The sequence below is a fragment of the Rhinopithecus roxellana genome, chromosome 1 (genome assembly GCF_007565055.1).
Source record: "Rhinopithecus roxellana isolate Shanxi Qingling chromosome 1, ASM756505v1, whole genome shotgun sequence".
NCBI lineage: Eukaryota > Metazoa > Chordata > Mammalia > Primates > Cercopithecidae > Rhinopithecus > Rhinopithecus roxellana.
In genome coordinates this window covers 156,016,213-156,033,585 of record NC_044549.1, presented here as the reverse complement: position 1 = coordinate 156,033,585, position 17,373 = coordinate 156,016,213, and the positions used below count along the sequence as shown (strand labels likewise).

The 17,373-nt window shown below is 41.3% G+C and overlaps 1 protein-coding gene across 5 annotated transcripts in view; it reads right to left on the bottom strand.

Moving 5' to 3' along the window:
• The window catches only part of LOC104653521 (60S ribosomal protein L39-like), a 69,123-nt gene that overhangs the window by 26,820 nt on the left and 24,930 nt on the right, over positions 1-17,373 (bottom strand). Inside the window, exons 3-4 of one of the 5 annotated variants that reach the window (XR_004057970.1) lie at positions 9,767-11,590; positions 4,655-9,144 (exon numbers count right to left, since the gene is read on the bottom strand). The exons of 1 other annotated variant lie outside the window; for it this stretch is intronic. Coding sequence is in view for 1 of the 4 variants with exons in the window: in XM_030932483.1 (XP_030788343.1) it covers positions 11,460-11,590 (131 nt within the window). In the remaining 3 variants the exon portion in view is untranslated. Of the gene's footprint in view, positions 1-4,654; positions 11,591-17,373 lie in introns of those variants that run through there. 3 more of the 5 variants (XR_004057971.1, XR_004057972.1, XM_030932483.1) reach the window with 3 other exon arrangements.

Below are 17,373 nucleotides of genomic sequence, written 5' to 3'. Positions count from 1 at the left end.
TTTGAAATGAATGATGATAATCGACATAAGTTATCAAAACCTCTGGGATACAGCAAAAGCAGTGCTAAGAGGAAAGTTCATAGCATTAAATGCCTACATCAAAGTCTGAAAGAGCACAAATTGACAACCAAATTTTACACCTCAAGGAACAAGAGAAACAGGATCAAACTAAACCCAAAGCCAGGTGAAGAAAAGAAATAAAGATCAAAGTGGAACTAAAGAAAATTGAAACATCGACAATTAAAAAAATACAAAAGACAAATGAAACAAAAGCTGGTTCTTTGAAAGGATAAACAAAGTTGGTGGACTGTTAGTGAGATTAACCAATAAAAGAAGAGAGAAGATCCAAACAAGCTCAGTTAGAAATGAAACTGGAGACATTACACAGAACACAACAGAAATACAAAAGATCATTGAAGACAACTATGGACACCTTTATGTGCACAAACTAGAAAATCTAGAGGAAATGGATAAATTCCTGGAAACATACAACCTTCCTAGATTAAATCAGGAGGAAATAGAAATCCTGAACAGATCAATAACAAGCAGTGGACTGAATCAGTAATAAAAAAATTTCCAACAAGAAAAAACCATCCAGGACCACATAGTTTCACAGCTGAATTCTACCAGACATTCAAAGAATTGGTACCAATCCTACTGAAACTATTCCAAAAGATAGAGAAAGAGGGAATCCTCCCCAAGTCATTCTATCAAGCCAGTATCACCCTAATACCCAAACTAGAAAAGGATATAACAAATAAAGAAAACTACAGACCAATGTCCCTGATGAACAAAGATGCATAAATCCTCAACAAAATACTAGCCAACTGAATCCAACAGCACATCAAACAGATAATACATTATGATCAAGTGGGTTTCATCCTAAGGATGCAGGGATGGTTTAACATACACAAGTCAATAAATGTGATAAATCACGTAAACAGAATTAAATGCAAAAGCTATATGATCATCTCAATAGATGCAGAAAAAGTATTTGATAAAATCCAGCATCATTTTATGATAAAAACCCTCTACACACTAGGCATAGAAGGGACTCACCTCAAAATAATAAAAACCATCTATGATGAAACCACAGCCAACATCATACTGAATGCGAGAAAGTTGAAAGCATTCCCCCTGAGTACTGGAACAAGACAAGGATGCCCACTTTAACCACTTCTGTTCAACATAGTACTGGAAGTCCTAGCCAGAGCCATCAGGCAACAGAAAGAAATAAAGGCATCCAATTTGGAAAAGAGCAAGTTAAACTATCACTGTTTGCTGATGATATGATGGTATACATACAAAACCCTAGTGACTCATCCAAAAGGCTCCTAGATCTGATCAACAGATGCAATAAAGCCTCAGGTTACAAAATCAGTGTACACAAATCAGTACCACTGCTATACACCAACAACAACCAAACTGAGAATCAAATCAAGAACTCAATCCCTTTTACAACAGTTGCAAAAAAAAAAAAAAAAAAGTAAAATATCTAGGAATATAGTTAACCAAGGAGGTGAAAGATCTCTACAAGGAAAACTACAAAACCCTGCTGAAAGAAATCACAGATGGCACAAGCAAATGTGAACATGCCCCAAGTTTGTGGATGGAAAGAATTAATAATGTGAAAATGACCACACTGCCCAAAGCAATCTACAGATTCAGTGGAGTTCCCATCAAAATGTGATAATCACTTTTCACAGAACTAGAAAAAAGCAATCCTAAAATTCACATGAAACCAAAAAAGAGCCCACATAGCCAAAGCAATACTAAGCAAAGAAAACAAATCTGGAGGCATCACGTTCTGACTTGAAATTATACTACAAAGCTATACTTACCAAAACAGCATGGTACTAGTATAAAAATAGGCAGGTAGACCAATAGAAGAGGACAGAGAACCCAGAAATAAACCACATATTTATAGCCAGTTGATCTTCAACAAAGCATACAAAAACATAAATTGGGGGAACGACGTCCTATTCAATAAATGGTGCTAGGAAAACCGGCAAGCCACCTGTAGAATAATGAAACCATCTGCATCTCTTGCCTTATACAAAAACCAACTCAGGATGGATCAAAGGCCTAAATCTAAGATCTGAAACCATAACAATTCTAGAAAATAACATAAGACAAACTCTTCTGGACATTGGCCTACACAAAGAATTCATGACTGAGACCCCAAAAGCAAATGCAACAAAAACAAAAATAAATAAATGGGACCTGATTAAACTAAAAAGCTTTTGCACAGCAAAATAAATAATCAGCAAACAGACAACCCACAGAGTGGGAGAAAATATTTCTAACTATTCATTCAATGAAGAACTAGTATCCAGAATCTACAAGGAATTCAAACAAATCCACAAGTAAAAAACCAAATAATCCCTTCAAAAAGTGGGGAAAGGGCAGGAATAAATAATTCTCAAAAGAAGTATATAAACATATGAAAAATGCTCAACATCAGTAATCATCAGGGAAATGCAAATTAAAACCACAATGAGATACAACCTTACTCCTGCAAGAATGGCCATAATTTAAAAACAAAACAAAACAAAATATGTTCACAAGCATGTGGTGAAAAGGGAACACTTTTACACTGCTGGAGGGAATGTAAATTAGTATAATGTCTATGGCAATCCCTTAAAAAAACTGAAAGCAGATTCACCATTCAATCTAGCAATCCCACTACTGGGTGTCTATGCAAAGGAAAAGAAGCCATTATATGAAACAGACACATGCACACACATATTTATAGGAGCACGATTCACAGTTGTGAAGATATGGAACCAGCCTAAATGCCCATCAACCAATGAGTGAATAAAGAAAATGTGGTATACGGAATACTACCAGTCATAAAAAGGAATAAAATAATGTCTTTTGAAGCAACTTGGATGGGGCCAGAGACCATTATTCTAAGTGAAGTTACTCAGGAATGGAAAATCAAATACCATGTGTTCTCACTTACAAGTGGTAGCTAAGCTATGAGGATACAAAGATATACAGAGTGATATAATGGACTTTGGGGACATGGGGCAGGGAAGGTTGGGGGCAGTGAGGGATAAAAGACTACATATTTGTAGCTCGGGTGACGGGTGCACTAAAATCTCAGACTTCACTGCTGTGGAATTCATCCACGTAACCAAAAACCACTTGTACCCCCAAAAGCTACTGAAATAATAATTTTAAGAAATTAGAAATTAAATTTACCATATATATAAAAGAAATGGCTATAATATTAAGGGCATCAAGTACAGAGAAAGACAACATTACACGAATTCAAAGCATTTGTTGAAAATAGCTAGTATTAATAAAATGTTCCCCTTTAAAAAAAAAAACACACACACACACACACAAAACCCGAACTGCTGGCTGTGCTCTGCAGTCTGATGAGACCAATGGCTGGACTGTGCAGTAAGGCTGAGCTGTTTGATTGCTCCTGGGCAGGCCGTGTTATAGGCTGTCTTCTCTGGTTGGCCAGTACTGCAGTTTTAATCTGTAGTTGGGCAGGACTGCATGCTGGGCTGTGAGGATGAGCAAGGCTTCTCGGATCACTACCTAACTACTCTGAGCGGACGGGGCCAGAGGTGATGCTTCACTGATATGCGTGAACTTGAGCTTGCTTCTCATTCCAGGGTAACCTTAAGCAGAGCACTGAGGCTTGGTGTTTTAGCTCTTTGGCTGATGGAGCTTGGTGGGGCCAGATACTCCCTTTACAGATAATCACTGACCTGCCCTTATCTCCCAGCCTGGGTAAATTTCAAGGAGAGTAACAGGACTGGCTGTGGAAGCTGGCCAGGTACCTGAACTTGAGAGACCAGTTGACTGTGTTTCGTGCAGAGTAGCGCTGTTGGCTAGCCTCTCTGGTGGTGCACCTCCACTGGCCTGAATGCAGGACAGCTGCCAAGATTCCTGCACTAGTTGATGTGAGCCCCACATCTGTTCTTTATCTCCAAGTGATCTCAGATGTTTAGCTCTGCTGATACTCCCAGTGCTTCCTGTGTGATGAGACAAGAGAACGCTTCCTGTGAAGTGTCCCAGAATGGTGGCAAAGCTGAATGTTCACCTCCAACTCTCCTCCCTGTGTAACAACTGTGGGCCCCAGAGAATGCTCTGTGTGTGGCACGTTGCCGGATTGGGGGAGGAGCAATATGGCCAAAGTGAAACTACTCCTCTTATTCTTGGCATGTGGCTGTTCTCAGTTCTGTGGTGCAAAGGGGTGTCTTAGCTTCACACTCAAGTTCTGGAATATTCACAAGGGTGTTTTTGTCTGTGAGTAGTTGCCAGTGGATTTGTGTATGTATGTGTGGTGGGGGAGGAGACATGGAGCTGGAAAATTCCTATTCTGTCATCTTGCTAATGTCATTCTCAATGTCTTTTTTCTTTTACTGCTTTTAAGACTTTTAAATCTTTATCAATAGTTTCAAGTAATGTGAGTATGATATGCTATCATGTAGTTTTCTTAGTGTGTGTGTGTCTGTGTGTGTGTGTTTTTCTGCTTAGGGTTATTTGAGCTATTTGGATCTGTGTTTACAGTTTTAATCAGATTTGGAAAATCTTTTTTTTTTTTTTTTTTCTGAGACAGAGTCTTGTCCTGTTGCCCAGGCTGGAGTGCAGTGGTGTGATCAGAGCTCACTGCAGCCTCAGTCTCCTGGGCTCAAGCGATCCTCTGACCTCAGCCTCCTGAGTAGCTAGGACCACAGGTGCATGCTACCATGCCTGGTTCCTTCCACATAGAAAGGCCCTGTCTCTTCAAAGAAAATTTTTATTTTATTGCTCAGGCTGGTCTCAAACCTCTGGGCTCAAGTGATCCCCCTGCCTCAGCCTCCCAATTTGCTGGGATTATAGGTGTGGGCTCCCATGCCCACCCTCCTTTGGAGAACCAAATAACATGAATATTAGGTTGCTTAAGGCTGTTCCATAGCTCATTGATCCTTTTCAAACTGTTTAAACTATTCTTTCTTCTATTTTATTTTGGGTAGTGTCTAGTGCTATGTCTTCAAGTTCACTTACATTTTCTTCCGCAATATCAAGTCTGCCGTTAATCCCATCCAGAGTGTTTTTATCTGAGATATTAGTTTTGATCTTTCCTTTGGCTGCCTGAACATGTAAAATACAGTTGTAACAACTATTTTTATGTCCTTGTCTAGTAATTATATCAAGTGTGTCATCTATGGGTCAGTTTTAGCTGATTTTGCTCCTAACTATGGGTAACGTTTTCCTGCTTCTTTGCATGACTGGTAATCTTTTATTGGATGCCAGACATTGCAAATATTTTCTTTTGGGGTGCTGGATATTTTTGTATTTTGATCAATATCTTGAACTTTGTTCTGGGATGCAGTTAAGTTTCCTGGCAAAAATTTGCTCCCTTTGGATACCACTTCTAAGCTTGTTTGTTTCCTGTTCCTCAGGAATCCACTGTTCATTGTTACCGGATTTCCAATGTCTTAAATATTGGGTTTTTTTCATGTTCTTTGTTTCATGTAAGAGGGTAAATCCAGTCTCTTGCTCCCTCTTGGCCAGAAATTGAAATATCTCTTCATTAAAACTTGAAATAAATATGTTACAGGAGTTTTACTTCAGCAGAATCTGGGTTCATTCTAGCATGTGGCTCTCTCTCAGAGACTGGAAATAGGGACCCTACGGGCCTCCCCGTGCCCCACCCGTCACCTGAGCAGTGTACACTGTACCGAATATGTAGTCTTGTATCCCTCACTGCCCCCAGCCTTCAGTACCCCATGCCCCACTAGTAAGGAGCTCTCTAATCATCCATAAGGGAGGTGGCAGAGCTTAGGTGAACCTGAGGCCTAAGTTCAAGAGGCCACAATAGAAGGGAATAAGAACGCTGATTGTTCTTTGACCCTGTCTTGTGGGCTAGGAAGAGAGGATTACAGTGAAAATATGAGAAGACCCCATGAGTTCAGATTATCTGCAATACCTATGAAATATTGAAATCTCAGTGTGGCATGAGAAGTCTGCAGCTTCCGTAGCAGCATCGTGGTAGTAGGAAGAGGCCACAAGAATGGTTGGTGTCTGGCATTAGTGCTCATAGAAGAAAGACAGAAAAGGAGGAAAGTGATGGCTGTTGTAACGACAAGTTCACTTCAGGTCAGTGCCTCTCTGTCCTTTTCGGGTAGGCATTTCAGGGGGTGACATCCCCAACTAAAGGATCTAGGTCAAAGCAATGCCTCGGGAAGCAAAAATGGCCTGTGACGGGGAAGTCCTTGAGCACACACACACACAGGCCAGTCAGGATGATAGTGGGAGCCGCAGTGTAGTGTGCTTGCTTGAATAAGTGAATTTTTAAAGTCATTAGTGAAAAGAGTGACTTTTTTTTTCCCCCGGACATGGGATCTGGTCTGTCTTTCTGTGGTGATGAGGTCTTACGTTTGTCACCACATCTCTGCTCTGTGGAAGCCTACTGGTGAGCCTGCCCGGCTGAATAAACAGGGGCCAGGACTGAAGGCTCAGGGCTGGGCATGATCCAAGCACTCACTGATGCTTCCTCAGATGTTTGTGTTACCATTTTGCCAAAGAGAGATTGAAGGAGCCTTAAAACAGGTGGGGAGAAGTTTCATACATTTCTTCATCAGGAAGTTCGGAAAACCGCTTGGCAAAGGCACATCTGGAGACCCAGTTACATGAATGGAAAAGAATCGGTCTGTAGGCACAGGCACACTCCTCTGAAAATGATGAAAATCTGTTCAACTCTGTGGCTCAGGTTGAGACAAATGCTGTGGCAGCTTCATAAATCACGGTAGAAGGAAATCAAAAGAGAAATGTCTGTGAGGACTTTATATGAGCATTTCTTTTCCAAATGTGGAACATCCCATTCTTGGAACATATTGCACAGGGAAAGTGTGTGGCCCTGGGTAGTACTGAGTTATAAAGCAGTATTCCGCTGAGAGTTCTAGGAGCAGGCCAAAATATAGAGAAACCCTGAGTAGCTGCTTTTCCAATCAAATAATACAACAGTGGTAGATTATAATGTCCCAGGCAGTATTCACCAAGCGAAAAGGGTCAGTGGTTTGGCCTGTGGTAACCAAGCTGACTTCACTGTCTGCTGCGCTTGGCCAGTAGTTAGTAATCTCCACCTCTTTTTCCGTCAGTTTCACTTGTGTGAGTTATTTCTCACCAGACCACAGTCAATTCCACTAGGAGCCTCATAGCAGTGCTTCACGTTTACCAGCGGGAAGGACACCAGCACCAACCCACTATTCAAGAGTGGACAGAATTGAACCTGCGTTTTGAGGAAACAGGTCCCAAACGCACTTTTCGCAGAATCTAAGTAGTGACATTTCCGAGTCTATTGAGCCCTTGTATTAACACATGAATATCCAGCCCTAAAAACCAGAAACAAGCTATCTGTGAAAATGCTTTGCTATGTGCTATTTTATACAACACAGTGGAACCTGTGTTTTGATTCAGCAAGTTTGAAACACACCTTTTTGTGGAATTTACGAAGTGTAACACTTTCCAAATTTGTCCTTACATTGAAGTTTTTTTAACTATGGCCTAATTCAGCAACTTTCAGTTATAACAGATTCTCTAGTCTGGACCTAAAGTACATTTTAAAGTATTTGAATATAGTGCCCCAATCTTGCAGCTATCTCTTTGCACCCTCCTCTTTTAGAGCTTTTAAAAATTACTACATTTGTTCTGTCATCCATCCATCCACCCATTCACTTGTTCATTGAACCGAAAGATATTAGCATAAATACATTGTGCCTCATCTTGGTGCCATGTGAGGGGGTTACAAAGATAACAATGACATTAGTGACAAACTCTTATATATCACTTGCCACTTGCCAGGAACACTTCTATGCACTTAACATATTAACTGTTAATTCTTGTAACAACTATTAAGAAGTTGTTAGCTGTTGAACTATGAGAGGATACTATTATTACCATATGCAGATGAGGAAACTAAGATTAATGAGACATGGTCTTTGCTTTCAAAGGATTTTATAGAGTAGTAAGAAGTTAAATTGTATATGCATAAAAAAGTGAAGTTAACATTGTTGGTTCTAAGTATCAACACAAGCTTGCAAAATTAATGGCATAGGATAGTTTCATACTGTACAAGGGAGTGTGTCTTACATCAGGTTCTCCCAAAAGCAGACACTGAGTTAAGGATTTGGATGGTCATGATTGATTAGGAAATTGCTCTCTAGAGGAATCAGTAAGGAATGGATACAAGATAGGAAAGAGGAAGAAGCCAGCACAAGGGTACTTTCAGGTGAAGGTCTAGCTTCAGCCTAATTCCATGGAGAATATTGGAGTATAAATTATACCTTGGAAGTTGTGATGGTTAATACTGAGTGTCAACTTGATTGGATTGAAGGATGCAATATACTGTTCCTGGGTGTGTCTGTGAGGGTGTTGCCAAAGGAGATTAACATTTGAGTCAGTGGGCCGGGAAAGGCAGACCCACCCTCAATCTGGGTGGGCACCATCTAATCAGCTGCCAGCTTGGCCAGAATAAAACCAGACAGAAGAACATGGAGAGATTAGACTTGCTTAGCCTCCCAGCCTACATCTTTCTCCCGTGCTGGATGCTTCCTGCCTTCGAACATTGGACTTCAAGTTTTTCAGCTCTGGGCCTCAGACAGGCTTCCTTGCTCCTCAGCTTGCAGACGGCCTATTGTGGGACCTTGTGATTGTGTGAGTTAATACTCCATAATAAATTCCCCTTATATATACATCTATCCTATTAGTCCTGTCCCCCTAGAGAACCCTGATTTCCTGCCTAGAAGCCAGGGAACTGAGCATTTGAATGCTCCCCCAGTCAGTAATTGGCTCATGAGTCTCCCTGTGGTTGGGAAAAACGTAAAAATCCCATGCATACTAGGTATGTCAGTCAAGTGGTAGAAAAGGAGGACCAGGGTAGGCAGCTCCAATGCCCAAGATCAGTCCTTTTATTATCTTGGGTTTAAGCCATTTGCACCAAAGCATGCAGAAGCTGAGACACACAGAATTGATAGTAGAGGTCTGAGAGGATCTGGAGAGTGAGTATCAACATATCTGCTATAGTTCACCTCTTGTACTTCACAGATGATCTTGCTTCTCTCACTCCATCCTTAAGTTCACTCCATCTCATCACAGCTTCTTCAAAATTCTGGCTGGTTAAAGATCCTGGGGAAACTTCTAAGAAATAGTTAATGGAATAAGCTCACTACTGCAGTTTGTCCTGAGACTGTACCATCTATTTGTCCTTTTCTTCCTCTACCCACCCTTTCTCGATTTCCCTTGCCCTTGGCTACCACTTCTGCTAGTTTAGGTGGCTTTCTTGGTGACACGACCCAGATCTTCAACCCTTAAAGGCGTGAGCCCCTGGCTACCATGCTTTTATCAGGCCATGGTTGCTGTAACTACCCATTCTCAATGCTGGTTATGGGAGTATCAAGAAATGTCCTAGTGAACAACCTGAATTCTGAACATATTCCTCCACACCTTCATTAGGTAGCACAATTCTACCTCCTCATGATGTCAGGGCCAACTCTCCTGCTAGTATGGTGACTTTTATTTCTGGTATAGTGGCAGCAATCAGTTAGCAGTCATAGCTTTTTAAATAAAATTCTTAATGTGTCCCCTGGTGGAAGTACACCTCCTCTGTGAAACAGGACTTGAGACCCACAGCGGCTGAGTGTAGGGAGACAAGAAGTCCAAATTCCCCCAGTGGGAATGATGGTAAGTAGGTTCACTTTCTACTCTCACCACTTGAATTCTGGAATCAATTATTCTATCTATTGACAACATAGGACCCCACCTTCAGAGGATTATCATCTCCAAGCTGGCACTTCAACTCTGCCTAACACCGTTAGGCCAGCAGCCTCTGGATGATATAGTACGTGATAGGACGAGTGGATTCCACAGTCTTGGGCCCATGGCCAGACATCCAAGGCATTGTCACACAGTATGCCCTGCTGGTTAATCAGATGCTCTTTAACCTTTCATCGTCAGATAGTGATGTTGTTTGAGGACTGTGAGCAGGAAAGGCAAACCCATTCCTGGAATACATGACAATACCAATGGGAAGAAAACATTTGACTTTCCAGAGTGGATGGAGTCCAAAGTAATCAACTTCCTGCCAAGTGACTTGTTGTTTTACTTGAGGGTTAGTACCATATTTGGGCCCCAGTGTTGGCTTCTGTTTCTGACAGCTCAGACATTCAGCAATGCCAGTAGTTAGATCTGCCTTGGTAAGAGGGAGCCTATGGGTCTGTACGTAGTGTCTTTGTCTCTGCTATCCTGGCTTCTCTGTTCGTGGGCTTATCGCACAAACATTGGGATGGCCAAGAACCAAGGTGAGCTCACATCCATTGGAAGAGCTACTCTGTCCAGCTGGTTAATGTCTCTTCTGGGTAGATGCTTACTTGTGGGCCTTAAATATGTGCTATAAAGATGCTCACACTTTGTGACCACTTCCATAGGTTAATCCACATGTTCATCTCTAGACTATTTATTACTAATTTTCCAATTTTTCTTCCTCTAGGCCCCTTGTTAATCAGCCAAGCCATTCACTACTGTCCATGAGTCTATATAAAGTCATTCCTTGGTATCCACTGGGGATTGTTCCAGGATTCCCCTTGGATACCAAAATCTGTGGATGTTCAAGTCCCTTATATAAAATGACATGGTATTTACATATAACCTACGCACACAATCCTGTATACATTAAAGCATCTCTAGATTACTTATAATACTCAACACAATGTAAATGTGATGTAAATAGTTCTTATATTATATTGCTTTTAAAATTTGTTTTATTTATTGTTGCATTTTTTTCTCAAATATTTCTGATATCTGCAGTTGGTTGAATCTTCAGATGTAGAACCAGTGGATATAGAGGACCTCCTGTATGCGTATCATTACCATATAGCACTTCCCACTCTACACAAGGTAGGGAACCAGATGCAACGTCCAAACTTTGTCCACTTAGAGAACATCTCTCACCATTGTCTTTTAGGGCCACCCAGGAGTGGGGATACAGTTCAGTAATAGTCAATTTTTTGTTCATACCAAGATATTCAATAACATATCCATGAATCAGACCTGGTAATTTTCCTCCTCTAATAGCTGGTCAAAGGAAACTCCCACCTGAGGCCAAAGGGTTAGCAAAGAAGAAGTATCATTGTATTGGTGATGAGAGATGCAGCTTCGGGCCACCTGTTCATGCAGATTACCATGCCCTCTGGATCTGCCGCAGCTGCATCTAAAACTTACCACTTCTATCACATGATAGATTGCTGCTGAGCCCGCCCAACATCTGAAAGTTCTCAGCTCAAGATAAGCAGCTCGGATCCTAGAGTCACTGATGAGATGCTCTGTCTCTGAGAGCTTAATACCTACCTTGCCAGGAGCTGCTTTTTATTTGGTATATAATTTTATGCTTTGAATGGCATGGTCTCCTTCTCTCTTCCAGGACACTCAGCAATAGTCATCAAATTGTTCTGCAGTAGCTATAAATGATTTCCTTTGTATCTCTCAATCGCTGAAGATATTGAGCAAGTCAGAGCATTCTTTTCTGTTTCCTGTCTCAGGTAACCACAGGTGAAAGTTCTAGGAATGGCATTGCTACAGCCTGCCAGGCCTGTTAACACAAGACATGAAGTCATTTTCATCTGGTCAGAATTTCATCCATAAAGTGTGCATCCTAGGACCACTTTTGGTGCCAAATGTCTTAAAACAGGCTCTCCTGGAATCAGATCCTAAGTCAAGGATTCAGGTGCTAGTGATTTATTAAGGGAAAAACCAGTAAGGAAGTGGGAGAAGCAGCAGAGGAGAGGAACAGAGACTAAAGGCATCAACTTTGGGTGAAGTCTCAGTTTCAACCCAAATTTGTAGAGAGTAATGATTGACTCCTCATTTAGTTTCACAGCAAAGGAGCTGGGGAGGGGGGTACAAGTAGATACAGAGCACCCAGGCACCTCCTGCTCTCAGCTGGGGCAGCCAGCCCTAGTGCTTGGGAGAAGGTCTCTGAAGGTCACAGGTGTTGGCTGCTTCTGCAGATCGTGTAGAACCTGGGGGACGGAGGCACAGAACTGGGAAGAGAGATCTCAGGGGATCTGGCCAGGGCACTACTATGCCTACTTCACAGCGATACAGGAAGAAATGTGCTGAGTTCAGGGAATTAAGCAATCCTGTGTGAGATGGAGTGGTCAAAGGATTCCTGGAGGAGGTCAGACTTGAGGTAGATTAATCTCGAGTCAGTGGACGCTTGACTCCGATTATTACCAACGGCATCACAGTTAACGTTTAGTGGGGCTGTAAACAGTGGCTAGAACATAAAAGGGTGTGAGGAACAGGATTTGATCACCACAGTACTTGCTGTTGAGATTTTTTTTTTTTTTTTTTTGAGACGGAGTCTTGCTCTGTCGCCCAGGCTGGAGTGCAGTGGCCGGATCTCAGCTCACTGCAAGCTCCGCCTCCCGGGTTTACGCCATTCTCCTGCCTCAGCCTCCCGAGTAGCTGGGACTACAGGCGCCTGCCACCTCGCCCGGCTAGTCTTTTGTATTTTTTAGTAGAGACGGGGTTTCACCGGGCTAGCCATCCTGACCTTGTGATCCGCCCGTCTCGGCCTCCCAAAGTGCTGGGATTACAGGCTTGAGCCACCGCGCCCGGCCAACTGGAGAAAAAAATATAGAACAAAAACACAAACATCCTAACTATCTGCCCTAACTAACTATCTATCCTAACTATTAGTTCTCACTAATCTTTCCTGCATATTTGTTTCAAGTCCTCCTCTAAGAAATGTCTTCTGGAGGGGTGAGTGCTGACTACCTTTACCTAATTTCCCTGCTCCCCATTCCATTCCCCACTGTTTCCTTCCCATCCCTTTCTCTCTTCTACGTATTGGGTGCTGGTCACCAGTAAGGGCTCTGAAGACACTGCATCCTCTCTCAGGATGTGTTTGTTTTAATTGAACAAGCATTTATGATTTCCCTGCCTCCTCTGAGGGCTTAGCATTTGCTGCAAGTTCCAAATCACTCTTATCTAATATTATGAAAGAGAATATGATGAGCTGCCCAAAGAAGCGCAATAGACTATGAATATGAGTGCTCAGAGACCAGTTTTGTTCAAGCAAACAGGGAAGACTGTCAGGAGAATACAGGACCTGATATGAGTCTTAGAATATAAGATGTAGAGACGGTGGAGGGGAATTGGCCTACGAAGGAGTGGTAGTGTGTGTGAGTGAAGACGCAGATGGTCCCCGGTTTACTATGGTTCAACTTCAGATGTTTTGACGTTAGGATGGTGCAAAAGTGATACGCATTCACTATGCTTCTCAATTTACAATGGGGTTACATCAGGATAAACCAGTTATAAGTTGAAAATATCAGTTTGTTCAGACTTAATCCTACCTTAAGTCGAGGAGTGCCTGTATTTGATATGGAAGAGTCAGGAGAATGCTACATTAATGCTTCTTCTGCATGATCCTCAGACCATCACCTCAGTATCATAACGAAAGCACCCATTCTCCATTTCTTCTCTCCCATTCACCTATACATTCCTGTTCCCAGAGGCAACCACTTTCAAATATTCAGCCATTTATTATAGTATTTACTTTCATTTTCCTAAAGGATATGATTATACTGCCATGTTTTTGTTTTTTGACTTTAAATATTATTTACTACAATGGAAGATAAAGATTTAGCCATCTTACAATTCAACCCTCATCCACACACAATTCTTCTATACCCTACTCCTAAAGTAGTTATAATAGCATCATATTTGGTTAAGTCAATATTCAAAGATTATATGTTTTGACTATGTAAATGTTATTTATAGCTGAGCTATGTATGGGTTTCATGGCTACATTTTCTTTCCCCATCCGCCTTTTTTTTTTTTTTTTTTTTTTGAGACCGAGTTTTGCTCTTCTTGCCAAGGCGCAATGGCACCATCTCAGCTCACCGCAACCTCTGCCTCCCAGGTTCAAGCAGTTCTCCTGCCTCAGCCTCCCGAGTAGCTGGGATTATGGCATGTGCCACCACGCCTGACTAATTTTGTATTTTCAATAGAGACGGGGCGTCTCCATGTTGGTCAGGCTGGTCTTGAACTCCTGACCTCAGGTGATCTGGCCGCCTCGGACTCCCAAAGTGCTGGGATTACAGGCATGAGCCATTGCACCTGGCCTCTTTCCTTTTCTTTTAACCACCCCCTACCCTGGAGTTAATGATTACATTTTTTGTTTGCTTAGTATTCTTTTGTAATATACAATTTATCCCCAAATGTAATATACAGTGTATCCCCAAACTCTGACACAGCTGTCAAACTTTTGTTGGTACATTTACCAATATTAAATATTCTACAAGCTTTTTTAAAATCCTTCCTTCCTCTTTCTCTTTCTCTTTTATTTTCTTTCTTATTTTCTTTTCATCCTTCCTTCCTTCGTTTCTTTTTCTTTCTTTTTTCTGTCTCTCTCTTTCCTTCTTTCAAGACAGAGTCTCACTCTGTTACACAGGCTGGAGTGCGGTGGCAGGGTCTTGGCTCACTGTAACCTCTGCCTCCCTACCTCAAGCGATTCTCCCACCTCCGCCTCCTAAGTAGATGGGACTACAGGCCACACTCGGCTAATTTTTGTATTTTCAGTAGAGATGGGGTTTTGTCATGTTGGCTGGGCTGGTCTTGAACTCCTGACCTCAAGCGATCCACTCACTTCGGCCTTCCAAAGTGCTGGGATTACAGGTGTGAGTCACCATGCCCTGCCGTTAAGCTTCATTTTTGAAGGGAGTCTGTGGGGGCGCTGTCCCTCCTGAACTGGTGATCTCTAACCCTACATTAAACAAGTGTTCTCCTAGAACTTCATTTCATCATCATCTCAGGAATTTCCTTTGTTCCTCTGTGAATCTTGTTCCTTTTTCCCTCACACTGCTTCTTTCTTGGTTTACACCTCCTGGCTTTTGTGGGACATACCAAAACAGTGGTTTTTAGAGAGAGAGGGCACATGGGAGGAGGCAGCAGGGTGAAGGTGGGATTGGATGGCTCAGAGGAACATCCCATATAAGGAAATGTGTTACCTGATGGTAACGAAAGGATACTGTATTGTGTGCTCTTGGAGGTTCTTCCTTCAGAGAATACATTTTAACTATACTGAATTTGAAAGGTAAAGCCTTTAAGATAGAGCTTTATATTTTTCAGTGTGCGTAACAGGCTTGGGTATCTCCTAGAAGACACAATATTCCTCCCCCCAGTACCAAAACACAATCATTGAAGAAGCTGTACTTCACCACATTGACAGAAGAGGGCACCATTAAACGAAGAATCTTGTAAATTAGCCCACATCCACAAAAAGAATCACAAAAAATGGAATAAATTTATGCAAAGCTACTTAAAGAAAGAAAGAGACTCAACACACCTCAAGTAGTAAAAATTGTCCACCACTCCAAGGGAGGTAAACACAAAAACGACCATGAAGCAGAGGAAAACTGCAATGCAACACTCCAGACTCAAATAACCTCAAACAAGTGTACAGACATGGGAAAAGCTATATTTATTTATTTAATTTATTTTTGAACCTCTCAGGTTCAAACAATAAATTTAAAAACTATATTTATTTATTTATTCATTTTTTTAACCTCCCACGTTCAAGAGATTCTCTTGCCTCAGCCTCCCAAGTAGCTGGGATTACAGGTGTGCGCCACCACACCCAGGGAATTTTTGTATTTTTAGTAGAGATGGGGTTTCACCATGTTGGCCAGGCTGGTCTCAAACTCCTGACCTCAAGTGACCCACCCGTCTCGGCCTCTCAGAGTGCTGGGATTACAGGCGTGAGCCACTGCACCTGGCCTGAAAAACTATCTTTAATCAGAAATTAAAATATTAATGGATTTAGAAAAAAATGGGAAGTAATGAACAGCGTGTTGCTTGAACTCAGAAAGAAAATAAAAGAAAAAGAAAAATAATCTTAGGATTGAAACATAAATTTTAAGAGGGTACCTATGTTGGTTTCCTAGGGCTGTCTTAACAGATTACTATAAACCGAAAGCTTGAAACAGTAGGAATTTATTCTCCCACAGTTCTGGAGGCCAGAGGTCTGAAATCAAGGGGCTGGCAGGGCTTGTTCCTTCCCGAGGCTCTGAGGGAAGGGTCTGCTCTATCTCTCCTTCACAGCTTCTGGGGGCTGCCAGCAATCCTTGCTGTTCTTTGGTTTGTGGATGCGTCACTCTAATCTCCGCCTTCCTTCCCACGTTACCATCTTTCTATGGGTCTTCTCTCCTTCTCTTCTAAGGATACTTGTAATTGGAATTAGGGCTCACCCAGAAAACCTAGGATTATTTTATCTTGAGATACTTCATTACACCGGCAAAGACCCTTTTTCCAAATAAGATCATATTCCCAGGTTCTGAGTAGACATTTTTGGGGTGTGGGGGTGGGAGTGGTCATCATCACCTCGCTATAGCACCCAGAAGAGAATGTACTCAGATGGAAATTTAATACAGGCACTGAAGAAAGACAGGCAAACAAGGAAGAAAATGAAATGAAATAAAGTAGTAAAACGGGTCAGGAAGAAAATGATTGACAGGGAAGACAGTCCAAAGCAACACTGGTATAACTGGAGTACATGAAGAAGAAATAGAAAACAATGTAACTATCATTTAAAACTACAATTGAACTGTTGAACTGGATGACAGGGTGAGACCCTGTCCCTAAAACACAAAAACAGAACTGTAATAGAAGAAGAAAATCTTCCAGGAGTAAATACGGGTTTAACTTTAAAAATGCCCAAACTTTTCCCCATTTTTTATTCCCACCAGCAATGTATGAGAATTTCAGTTGCTTTGCACCCTTGACAGCACTTGGTATTGTCAACTGTATTCTTTTGCTTTTTTTGTTTTTTAATGTTCATCCATTTTTATAGGTCAATGGTGGTGTTTTACTGTAGCTTTGTTTTGTACATCCTAATAATGATGTTAATTGAATATCACTATGAACATCTTTTAATGTGCTTATTTGCCAACTACAGATCATCTATGATGAAGTGTCTGTTCAAATTCTTTGCCTGTTTTATAAATTGTGTTGTTTCCTTATTATTGAGCTTTGATAGTCCTTTTTATAATCTGGATATAAAACTCTTATTAGATATATGTAGTATACAGAGATATCTAGAGAGAGCAAATATTCTGTTTCTGATGTTACTTTTCATTCTCTTAATGTCTTAAAGAGAAATGATTTTAAATTTAACAAAGTCCAACTTATCAAGTTTTTAATTTTATGAATTGTGTTTTTCTTGTCATGCTTAAGACACCTGTGCCTCACCCAAACTTAGGAAGATTTCTCTTATGCTGTCTTCTAGAAGCTTTATACCATTAGATTTAGGTCTATGATCCCATTAGAGTTTATTTTTGTATATGGTACAAGATATGGATCAAGGTG